General features: G+C 36.4%; 1 protein-coding gene across 1 annotated transcript in view; it reads left to right on the top strand.

Annotated features, from left to right (window-relative positions):
* The window catches only part of vps37d (VPS37D subunit of ESCRT-I), a 74,666-nt gene that overhangs the window by 12,796 nt on the left and 49,287 nt on the right, over positions 1–12,583 (top strand). Inside the window, exon 2 of the mRNA XM_056458547.1 lies at positions 7,726–7,897. Within this exon, the coding sequence (XP_056314522.1) occupies positions 7,726–7,897 (172 nt within the window). The remainder of the gene's footprint in view (positions 1–7,725; positions 7,898–12,583) is intronic.

Genomic DNA, 12,583 nt, shown 5'->3' with positions numbered 1-12,583 from the left:
TGCTGGGGCGGGATTAAACAAGATGATTAGACCTTAAAAGCTCCATATTTTACATTTCTGTACAGAGAGGTCATGTTTTGATCTTTTATTGGTCTCACAAAATCACATGATGGGATTTCGCAGGTCAGAGTTCAATAAGCTTAAACTTTCCAATGCAGCGACATGCGAAACTTGTTGCACAAGCTTGTGTTTCGGGTTTTCCAGCCACATTTGCTTGCGTGTGAATGGAAGTCTATTGGGTGAAAAGTGCAGTGTGGCACCAGCTTAATTCTGCAGGACTGTGAGTCTCCAGGACTAAACTTGCACACCACTACCCAAAACCTTTGGCCTGATCTAGTCATCGGCTCTAAAAAGGAACGATTTTAAACTGGGACAGCTCATGTGTTTGCGTTTTACTCTTCACGGCTCCATTCGTCACGCAGAACTAATGCGTGTAATTCGCAATCACTTAGCATTATGTGATTAAAAAAACTGCTTGACATTTTCCATCTGCGTTTGATGAAGGATTAGTTCTGAATGTTTATGTTGCATATACTGTACACAATAATCCTTTAATTAGAAACTGATTAATCTGTTCATTCTGGGGTAGTTGTCTTGAAGGAGAAATGTTCGTCCAGCTCTTTTGAGACATCGATGCAGCGTCTCAGCAATTATGTCGAGAGCGGGATCAAGCAGTTGACCTTAACCCTCTGGTAGTCTTCGGTCATTTTAGACTGAAAAAGTTTGGTTTTTGAAATTTTCAAATTTACAGAATCGTTGGAATAGTCTAATACTCATTGACTTAATGAGGTATTTGGTATGTGAACACAAAAAAATTGAGGCCACTATTCAAGCTTTCTAAATGGTTATTAAAAAATAGCCACACTTGTGGTCTTTGCTGTCAAAAATGACCGGCCAAATGAAATGAATGGGCTGTTAATTGAAAATGGATGTTAAATGCTGCATAAATATTAATTGTTACCACAAATCCCTCTCAAAATTAAAAAAATATTGAAAAAATATTATTAAACAAAAGTAATATTGATTGATTTATCTCAAATAAAACAAAGGGTACAGGCATTCGTCCCTTTTTGACCGGCTGAAACCACAAGTGTTATTCCCAAATAAGGGACACCAGAGACTTAAAAGTTTGACGATGTTTCCCAACAAAAGAACCTCACGTAACCTTAACCACGCCGTGTGATCACGTATGCTCTTTTGAGTTATTCTAAGCAGCTCAACTATTCCAGCTTCTGCATCTTCAGAAGATAGTGCCTTGATCAAAGAGGACCGCCTTTCTTGCATTCCCCCTTAGCCAGATAGATGTGCCACCAGTGGGAATATCACCATCACGTTTGGGGGTCTCGCACAGCATTAAGAAGGAAGGCAAAAATCCTCATATTCGTTGAGCGAATGAATCATTAATCCTCTTATATGCTCGACTAAGCACACTCAGCCTTCATAATGTTCCTTAAGTTTTGAAGTGCATAAAACTGGCAGTTAATATTCATCGCAGCAACAGAGGAAAGAAAAATGAAGTTCTGTAATATGGACCAAACCCTCACTTACAGTGAAAGTAGGGGTCTGTGGTTTCCACTGATGTCTGGGACTTTGCGAATGCTTTCCATGAGGACATTGGTTTGGACGCTTCTCCGCTTTTCCCTCTGGTTATATAGAGTGGTCTTGGGCCATGTCATGGAGGACGGTCAGAGCGAATAATACCACTTTTTTTTTCTGAAGGACATGTGGACAGATTTGTCCGGCAGCCATTCCAGATTATTTCGTCACAGGACATTGTTTTATTGTAATAAAGCAACACGTGGTTAGACTGAGACGGTTAGTTAATCAAGCATTGTCTCCACTGCCGCTCCAGGCCGTGTCCTCTTTTCGAGGCATATCACTTGAAGAATGCTCATCTGTTTTCATCTGGAAATCATCAAGTTGCTTTTACAGAAATGTACCGTAGTTGAACGTCAATATTTAGCAGCGTTCAGACAAAATTGAATTGTGATGAGTGAGGTCTTTACCTTTTAGATGCACTGTTGATGTTTCGTTTTTTTACATTCTCGTATTACTTGTTATGTGACCTTGAGCAGAAAGCCTTCATGTAAGAATCATGAACTGGGCCTTGAATGGAATGACTCTTAAAATATGAGTGCCTCTTTATAGGGTTGTCACAATACTGGAATTTGGTACCAATCGATACTGAAGTTTAAAAAATGTCCATATGCCCCAAACATTCTTCTTACTGAAATGTTAAAAATGTCCATTTCCCATGAGCATTTGAGCACTATTGAGCATGTTCTTAAGCAGCGCTGATTTGCCATTGTGTTCACGTGCTCAACTCTGTGATTGGCCGTGTTTACTGAGTGTAAACACAGATACTGGGACACTGTGGCATTTTAAAGTCACGTTGATCAGCTGGTTTGTCTTTAAGCTGAGATGTGAGCGATCTGCTGATGAGGTTGCGGGTTTGAAACACCGCAGTGTCTCTGTGTCTGGTTACACGCAGTGAACAGCGGTGAGTACGGTGAACTGATGACCTTCACGGCCAATCAATCAATTTCTGTTGAGCACGTGAACACAATGGCAAATCAACGCTGTTTAAGAACATGCTCAATAGTGCTCAAATGCTCACGGGAAATGGACATTTTTAGCATTTCAGTATCGATTGGACCGAATTCCAGTTTCGTGAAAATCATACAAGCAACATGATTTTAAATAATTTTCCATATACCAAACAACAAATTTTAAAAGCATAAACCATGATTTTATTTTTAGAAATAGAAAATCAGTTTTTGACATACCATAACTGGTTCATAAGTTCATGAATTGGAGATTTTTGTGTCCGCTGTGTTTTTTTTTTAATTCACTAAGGGCGCTTTCACACTAGCACTTTAAGTCCGCATCTGGGTTCGTTTGACGTCAAGGTACAGTACGTTTAGCTAGTGTGAATGTGTCGTACCCAAATCCGCCAGATAGATGTGGTCTGGGGTATACGGTTCGTGCGAACTCTGGTATGGTTCACGTCTGATATGAATGCAGTCGTACCAAATAACAGAAGTGAACCACCAACTGTACAACAAACTTTAGTTTTCATAACGTTCATTCATCTGTGTATCACCTACCTTGGTGTCAAGCGGGACTGGCCCAGTGCAAACAGTGATAATGTCTGCTTGTCTCTACGAAAAAGAGCTTCTGCAGACATCGTGTGATGTTCTGAACGTTTTTAATAATTTTACGACCAATAGATGCAAGTGGCTCTCTGTATTTTGATTTTGGTAACAAAACCAAAAGATTCAGTAAAAGCCGAATGACCGTGATATGTGAACATCTCCATTTTGGTACTTTGATTTCATGGTCGTCACCTAGCAACAGCCGTACACAAAACAGCAGCTTAATGACGCAAGCATACCGGAGTTCAGAAGGAAAAAAGACTGTGTGAACACAAACCAGCTGAGAAGATGGCGAGGGATGACAATCGAACTTGGGTTCGGTTCAGGCAATTGAACTAAATGTGATATGTTTTAGTTTTAAAACAGCGTTTTGGAGTGTAAACGATCCGCGTCCACACTGGACTGTTTATCAAGGATCTACCGCTGGATCTAATCTCACTATTTTTGTTAAACGTGATATTTAATTGTTGTCTCTATCTAACGACATATTTCCCCGACTGTTGAATCTATTACTTGTTCTCACGTAATGTGTTTTGGCTAAGCACAAAGATAAGTTAATATATTAATTAATGTAACAGTGTACACTGATTCTGCACATTTGACTGATTGCTTGCCTTTATTTCCTATATTATATAAACTTATTGTACATTATACTTTTATAATGGCCATTATTGATAATTAAAACTGATATTAAACGAAAGAGAGAGTATGTTTCGTATTTTCAGTGAGAATGAAAGGAGTCAGTTATGTTGTAGGCTCTGTTAAAGATGATGGTCATATAAATATGTAGCTACATGACACCTCAACATTTTTGGTGTCTGTTAAGTTGCTAATATTGAAACGAACATAGGCAGTTCCTTATATTATGTCTTCATTTTATTGTTAAGAAAGTGAAACAACATAGCCAGGGTGATGTGAATGAGGTTATAAAGTACACTGTTCCCTTTGAAGATTTACCCGACGTGTCCTCGGGAGTTTGTTTTCCATATCAATCTTGCTAAGTCTGAACTTACAAGGAGAGGATGCAAGACTGAACTGAACCCACTTCCGTTTTCAGATGTCTCCGTTTTCCCCCATCCACACTGAAATGGAGCAGCAGAGTATTAAAAGGAAAATGGCCTCTCCAGCATTTCTAAAAAGCTCAGTTTTCGGCGCTCGTAGTGTGGACGAATGGCATAACGTATGTGTTTTAAAACGAAAACGTATGAGTGTAAATGGGGCCTAAAATGAACCAGTTCATGATAGTAATTTGCTAATAAATTGCACCACTTTGGTTACTCTCTATCATTTTTATTCACAAAAAAAATATAAATCAATATGGCGATCGTTCAAAGGAAGTTCTTGATTATTGGAAAACTTTCTCAGCCCTAAATCTCATTAAACTCCAGTAAATGTTTGATGCCTTGTTCATTCATGAATACGAGCCCTTCCTCCCCATATCCATTTCCCACTGTTCTCTTAAAACGTAAGGCGCTTTTCTCTACAAATCAAACATATTAGCTAAAGTCCTCATTCACATTAGTGTAAAGCTGGAGGCTATTATTTCCTCTTTCTTAGATTTTCCTCCAATCTCTCTTGGACACGTTCGTGGATTATTTGCCTGGCGTAATAACCTAACCTCATGTGACCCTTGAGGAATTTGAGTTGCATTATTCACACTCGCACTGTACAGCTCGTAAGTCCTGAATAAAATGTGGATGTCTCTGTTCTTGCATTCCTTATTTCTGCGGTTTGACCTTGATGGCTGTCTTGTTTGAGGAGCTGCATTCTTAAAAGCGGCTACACAGAATTACTGTGAAACCAAGGTTCATGTGCGTCAATTGAATTAAGTAAAAAAACATTTGTGGGGCGAGCTTCTTCAGAGCGGTTTTAAAAGAAAAAGAGTCTTAACACTGTGTATCTCTTGTAAACCTGATGCAACTCTTACTAGCAACGTGACATTTTGTTCAAAACATACAAGCAGCATAATAATATATCTTGGGAAGATGATGATGATATTAGAGATGTCATCTGCTTATGGTTGTGTTCACTGTAAAAAAAATCCAGGGTTCCACACAATTTCTTCATGTTGTCCCAACACAAATCAATTAAGTTAGTTGCTTTTAGAAATTTAAGTGGATTGAATATAAAACAAATAAGTTGTCCCCCCAAATACTCAAGAATTGTGTTGATTCAGCTCAGTTTAAAATAATCACTTGACTTCTAGTTAATCATTTGGAAAAGTGGCAGAAGGTTGATTTTTCTGATGAATCATCTGTTGAACTGCATCCCAATCATCACAAATACTGCAGAAGAACTTTTGGAACCCGCATGGGCCCAAGATTCTCACAGAAATCAGTCAAGTTTGGTAAAGGAAAAATCACTGTTTGGGGTTACATTCAGTTTGAGGGCGTGCAAGAGATCTGCAGAGTGAACCGCAACATCAACAGCCTAAGGTATCAAGACGTGCTGCCCATTACATTACAAACCAAAACAGAAGGCAAATTCTTCAGTAGGATAGCACTCCTTCTCATACTTCAGCCTCTATATATCACAATATTCATTCTTTCTCTACTGCACCATGACTTTATATTCTATACTGTACATTATTTCTGACAAGACTTTTGTCTAAGCAAAGTCAAACTTTACTGTCTTTATGAAATAATTCAAAATCAAGGCATGATCATATTTTATTTTGGTAAAATAAGCGTAATCTAGAGGCCTTTGCCTTTCATTTTAGCCACTTCTGATACAAAATGATCAACTAGAAGTCAAGTTATTATTTGTTGTTCCTAAAACTTGGATAGGCAACAAGAATTTTGTCAGGTAGTGTATATATTTTCATTGGTATATGTAAAAATGTATAGAGAATTTCATAAACAAATGAATATAAATGGCTTAAAATTGCATTGTAAACTTGCTCAAGTATAAGCGATGCTATGTCATTTATACAACAGGAGTTAGTCTGCTAAACAATGGTGGGAATCAAATGGAATCTTACAATATGATTTCACAATTCTGCAATTTTTAGCATTTCTAGAAAATCCTGTAATGTCGTTTTTGCATATTTGAGAATGAGGATCCTATTGACACTCTTCAAGACGAGCTCTTCAAGAAGTATCTTCAATGATCTTAGAATCCACCGGGCTTTGGCCTGGTACGCTTGTAGTGTGAGTGCAAAGCATGCCTGAGCATGAAACTGAAGACACAACGTCACTTTTAAGGGCCTATTTCATATGGATTTATTAGCGAACTGTCATAGTTTATCAAAGATGCAAACCCCTCAATGCACATCAGCTGCTACCTTCAGCAAACCTCCTAATATATGCAGCATGATGTCTTTCATGATCATGTATGAGCGTCAAAAGTGTTGGATCTGTTCGGCAAAAGATTTGACTGTGTGTCACTAAATATCAAACGATTTAAAATAATACAAAACAATATAGCTAAAGTAATCTGTATTGTACAGATTAGCAAAAGCAGTTCTTTTCTGTTAACCTGAACAGTCGCATCATTAATGACGTAAGCTGGCTCAGGCATGAAGGTCAAACAATGCAATGTGAATGCTAGCCGAAGGGAAGAGGTTTAGGGGGACAATCCCGCCTGGGCACGGTTTAAGGCAACTGTGTCTAGTGGGAGTATACTCTTAGTTTTTGGATCTTTTTGGAAAAGTCAGAAAACTAAAATGTTTTTTCAATGGTCTACTGAGGTCAAATGGGGCTAAAGAAGACTTTGTTTAACCTTTATTTATCTCATTTTCTTCAGTATTTCAGTAAAAGCTTTAAACCTTAGACTTTCGCCAGTTCTGACTGTCTTATTTGATTCGGTTTGGTTTGCAAGCTCACAGATTCTATTCAATACTTGATTACATTCTTCCTTTTTGATTTGTGATTTAATACATAAATATAATACCAATGCTGTTGGTATTTCTATAAATGAACAGTATACATTAGTTAATTGGTGAATTAATGAATAAAAAGAAAACAGTTAAGACCACAGACCTGTATATTAGTATCTTTTTATTCCAGATGAAAACAGAGCCCACTTCTTTATTTCATATGTATACAATGAGTAGTAAGAATGAGGAATATACAATACGAGAGAGGTATTTTAATCACTTCACCACTTCCTAGTGACTTCATAATGTCACACTTTTTTTACAATGAGTAGTAAGAATAAGGAATAAAGAGAACACGAGAGGTATTTTTATCATTTCACCACTTCCTAGTGACTTCATAATGTCACACTTACTTTACAGACAGTGTAAAGGCACATAAATGGCTACCTTTTGTAATTTTGGAAGCAGGTCCCATATCATCATCATATTTGGGGTCCTTGGCAATAAAGCTTGAAAATGCCTGGTTTACTTGATGCCAAGTATCAACCAAAAGTACTGTACTTGGTGAACCTCAGCAATTTAAACTCTCTGTGTAAACTCTCAGAACTATATACTCAGCACAGAAGACATGTAGACTAGCCTGACTCTCTCCTTGGGTTGTAGAATTGATCAATAATGTTTTTTGTTAAGATCACCAGCCTTTTTGTTCTGATTTGTTGGTTGCAGTTTTTAGTAAACGAAATTTGTGTTTAGTTCCAGGAGCTCCAGATGGACAGGGATACCTTGTTAGTAACCAATCGGAGTCTTGCAGAAGATAGCCTTTCCCATCGGCCTCACCTTCAAAATGGCAAGCTGCAGTTGGCTGCAAAGTATGAAGAACTGGCAACGCTGAGCACCGCCTGCAGGGAAAAGCAAAGCCGACTTGGTGAGTAGAAGTTAAGGGTCTTTTGCGAAGGATGCTGTCGGTGCTAATCAGAGCAAGCATTTCCCGTGTTTCTTATGGTCCAGTATGTATTGTGTTGTTTACTTGTTTAAGCAGTTAGACCTAGGGGTGTAAATATCAGTATGTTCTGAAAAAAAAAAAAAAGTTCTTGGTATCAATAATAAATGAGGTTATTTTGAGGGTAGTTTCGGCCCCTATATTTACTCAGTTTGCAGTTTCTGACATATCACTACATATAAACTTTTTTTTGAGTCAGTCCGAGTTTGTTTCATAAGCATTTCATCATATTGTAAAATCACGTAGCTATTGTCAAATACGCTCAAAGATCTTTGAAAAACTGGCAAAATAAAAATAAAAAAATATATTAAAAATTAATTATTATAGAAATAATCTTTCCCACTTTGCTTTCTCTCTCTAGATTACACTGCCTGACAAAAGTCTTGTCGCCTATCCAAGTTTTAGGAACAACAAATAATAATAGTGGCTTCTATGAAAGGCAAAGGGCTCTAGATTACACTTATTTTACCAAAATAAAATATAATCATGCCTTGACTTTTAATTATTTAATTAGGACAGAAAGATCTGGCTTTGCTCAGACAAAATCTTGTCACTTAACAGAAATAATGTACAGTATAGAATATAAAGTCATGGTGCAGTGTAAACAGAATTTCACCTCAGAAATGCTCAATAATGTTTATGTCTGGTTCATTTGTGTTTTGTGTGTATACAAAATAAAATGTTTTATGGTACACACACAATCATAAAATGCTACATCATATATCAGCATATAAGAGTACAGCCCTCATAGATCTTTCTTAAATTTTTTATTTTATCTTATTGGGGATGATTTACAGTAATATATTTCTGTATATAGATTGAATTATTCAGTACCACAGCCAAAACTTGAACACATCTAACAAAATCTAAAATCAGCACACCCCAAAATTATATCTTGGGGAAAATGATTAAATACAATTTGAATAAACAGGAAAAAATCAAGAAAAACATTTAAAAAATATAAAATTTCATTGAAATTTTGCAGAATAACTCGTTGGAATTTAAATGTATTATCTTTCTATTCCTAAAGACGTTAGTTGACCAAACTCATTTTAATGGATGTAACTTTTTAATGTATATACAGTTGAAGTCAGAATTATTAACCCCCCTTAGATTTTTTTCTTTTTTAAATATTACCGAAATGATGTTTAACAGAACAAGGAAATTTTCACAGTATGTCTGATAATGTTTTTTCTTCTGGAGAAAGTCTTATTTGTTTTATTTTGGCTACAATCAAAGCAGTTTTTAATTTCTTAAAGGCCATTTTAAGATCAAAATGATTAGCCCCTTTAAGCTATATTTTTTTTCGATTGTCTACAGAACAAACCATCGTTATACAATAACTTGCCTAATTACCCTAACTTGCCTAGTTAACCTTATTAACCTAGTTAAGCCTTTAAATGTCACTTTAAGCTGCTTAGAAGTGTCTTAAAAAATATCTAGTCAAATATTATTTACTTTCATCATGGCAAAGATAAAAAAAATAAGTTATTAGAAATGAGTTATTAAAACTAATATGTTTAGAAATGTGTTGAAAAAAACTTCTCTCTGTTAAACAGAAATTGGGGAAAAAACAAACGGTGGGGGGGGGAGGTGTGCGAATAATTCTGACTTTTACTGTAACTGTTTAATAAAACAGTTTTCTTTACAGTCATCAAAATATATTGGCCATATTCACAGAGAAGTGGTTAAAAATATTCATTTTCTAAAGGGGGTGTACTCATTTATGCTCAGCACTGCATCTGAAAAGAAAACATTCCTGTGGCATTTTTAGCCATATATCTATACTATATTATATAACAGTTTCTTTCCTCAAATTTGATCAGCAGAAAAAAAATCATGCAAAAGCAGGACGCTGTAAAGAAACAAGAGTAGAGTTATAACAACGACTTTAGTCATATACTGCTTATATTTGTGCTGTCTGTTTATTTAGCCTGTGTTTAAATGAAGCTTAATCGACATGTCAGGACAGACCATCTTTCAGGGAAGAGCTATTCTGTCCTCCTTCCCAGATTAAAGTGATGTTAAACATGTTATATAAAGCATGTGGTTAATCTAATGACTGATATCTGATGATACACCGTCTGTTGACTGAGCAGTTTAAGAATAGCACTGGAACACCACTGCCGTGGGCTTCTGCTGCTAATATTTCAGTATCACCAGGCAACATTGTTCCATAATAACACACCCTGACGTCCGGAGATCCTCAATTATTCAATGCCAGAATGGTTGACGTGCTGACCTGTACCTGAATTGTTGATCCGTACAGCTGCGTTACAGTGGGGGAAATAAGCATTAAACAAGTCACCATTTTTCTCAGAAGACATATTTATAAATGTTTCTGTTGACTGGAAATTTTCACTGGAAGGTGGTAACAACCAAATACATCAATATATACAAAGTATAAAAAATATAAACATAATATAAAAAAAAACTAAACTAATTGGTTTAAAAGTTGTGTAATAAAATGAAATGACACAGGGAAGAAGTATTGAACACATGAAGAAAGGAAGGTGTAGAAAGGAAGGGAAAGCCCAGACAGCAGCTGAAATCTCTCAGAAGTTATTCAGCAACCCTCAAAATTAATATTAGCTGCTTCAGTCCAACATCTACATTAGCAGGATGATGAAACCAGAGCGGACATTTCAGCAAGACAATGATCCAAAACACAGCCAAGGAAACTCTCAAATGCTTTCAGAGAAAAAAAATCAAGCTGTAGAATGGCCCAGTCAATCACCTGACATAAATCCAATATAAAATACAAAATAAAGATCAGATTTAATACACAAGACCCACAGAACCATCAAAATGTTTACACTATAAAAATGCTTTGTAATGCTTCACATGGAAAAACAAGACTCAGCAAAGAGTCTGTGTGAATGAGGTGTCTTTATAGTCTTAGTAATCAGTCCATTATGGGTTTCCAGCTGTGTGTGTGTATGTGTGTGTGTGTGTGTGTGTGTGTGTGTGTAATCAGGAGGAACCAGAAACTGGTGTGTATGTGTAGTGCATGATGGGAGTTGTAGTTCATTAAAGTGTCCTGTGTGTACTTCCCCAGCGATCTGCACAGGATAGATTGCTGGTGATCGTGACAGTATGGATCTAAACATAGTCTATGACTTTTTTTTGTATTAAAGAAAAACAGAAAGTTCATAAGGCTTGGAGAAAGAACAGAGCGAGTTAATGATGATATATTATCAGTGTTGGGTACACAATCCCTTTAGTTATTTTTTACAGGAAACCTCCAAAACAGGAGCATCAATAATGATAGTAACTCCTACCTATACAAAAAGAAAAACAAATCCTGCAATACTTCACTGAAGAACAAAAACCACATACAGTAGTTAAAACATTATTGAAAAAAGTCATATCACTACTGGTAGTTGTTACTAAACTCCTCCGCCTTAAAGCTCCACCCAGGCTGGTTGATTGGCATATTATTTGCATATCATTTTTTATTTGCTGTGTCGGTTTGAGCATTTGATTTGTCATTTAATTATTACAGGATTTTAGTTGTTCATGAAAATTAAAAATCAAATACATTTAATTTCTTTTTAGAAGTGAATTAGGTAAATTTGAGATGAAAATTCACATTAAAAGGCTTTCTGCAGACCCAATCCCCCCCCTCCCATAAAAAAAGATAAAACACAAATGAATAATAATTTCAAATTACGTTAACATTATTGCAGTAGTATTTTGTTGTTGTTGTTGTTGTTGTTGTTGTTGTTAATAATAACATTAATGTTATTATTGGCGTTACTATTATTTTTGTTGTTGTTAGTGTTAGAAATACTCAAGATTAACTCAAGTTAAAGCAACAACTTGGCAGAAGCTTTTTTGGGTGAAATTGTAAGATTTTTAACTTGAAGAAAATTTGGACTTAGGTTAAGTAAATGAGTTAAATGTTGTTGTGCAGATGTTTTAAGAGATTTTTGCCAAACGCAAAAAAAAACAAAAAACATGCCATTTCAACATTTTTGTTTTTTTTACAGTGAATACATTTCAGTAGTTCACTATTTTTCCTTATGTCATTCCATTGTTATTACACGTAATTAATGTTTTCTATATTTTTGGGTTTGTTTTATTTTTATGTTTGTGTTGTTTGGCTTTTTATCAAAATCTGGCTCAATTCCATGTCAACAGCTCCTTTAGAAATATTATTCCCCAGAAAAAACATGACAGGACATGTTCAGTACTAATTTCCCTCAATGTATCTCCAGCGCTGGAGGTGAAGTTACCTTCCATTGCCCTCTCGTCAGGGTGGAGTGTACCGTTCAGGTCCCAGTCTGGGATTTCGAGGCCAAGAGGTCCCCACCTGGCTTCCCCACCTCTTTTCAACACCGTCCAGGAATAACTGCCCTCATCTGGACCAGACTGTACTTGAGGTTGTGCTCAGGTTTCCGTTCCCCTAACAGTTCCTCATGGGATAGCTAGGTCTTGTTTTCCTTTTTTCTCTCTCAGCGTGGCCAGAATAAGAGAAATATTATTGTGTTCTTCTACGGTTTTCCTCTCTTGGCTGAACGCTCAGCATGATAGTTTCTCACGCCCCCCCCCCAATTTTTTTATTGCCGTTCTGACTTAGCAAGTCGATTATCAGCTTGTACAGTAGAG

This window comes from Danio aesculapii, chromosome 5 (genome assembly GCF_903798145.1).
Source record: "Danio aesculapii chromosome 5, fDanAes4.1, whole genome shotgun sequence".
Lineage (NCBI taxonomy): Eukaryota > Metazoa > Chordata > Actinopteri > Cypriniformes > Danionidae > Danio > Danio aesculapii.
The sequence above is the reverse complement of the archived record's forward strand: the minus strand, read 5'-3'. Positions and strand labels throughout refer to the sequence as shown.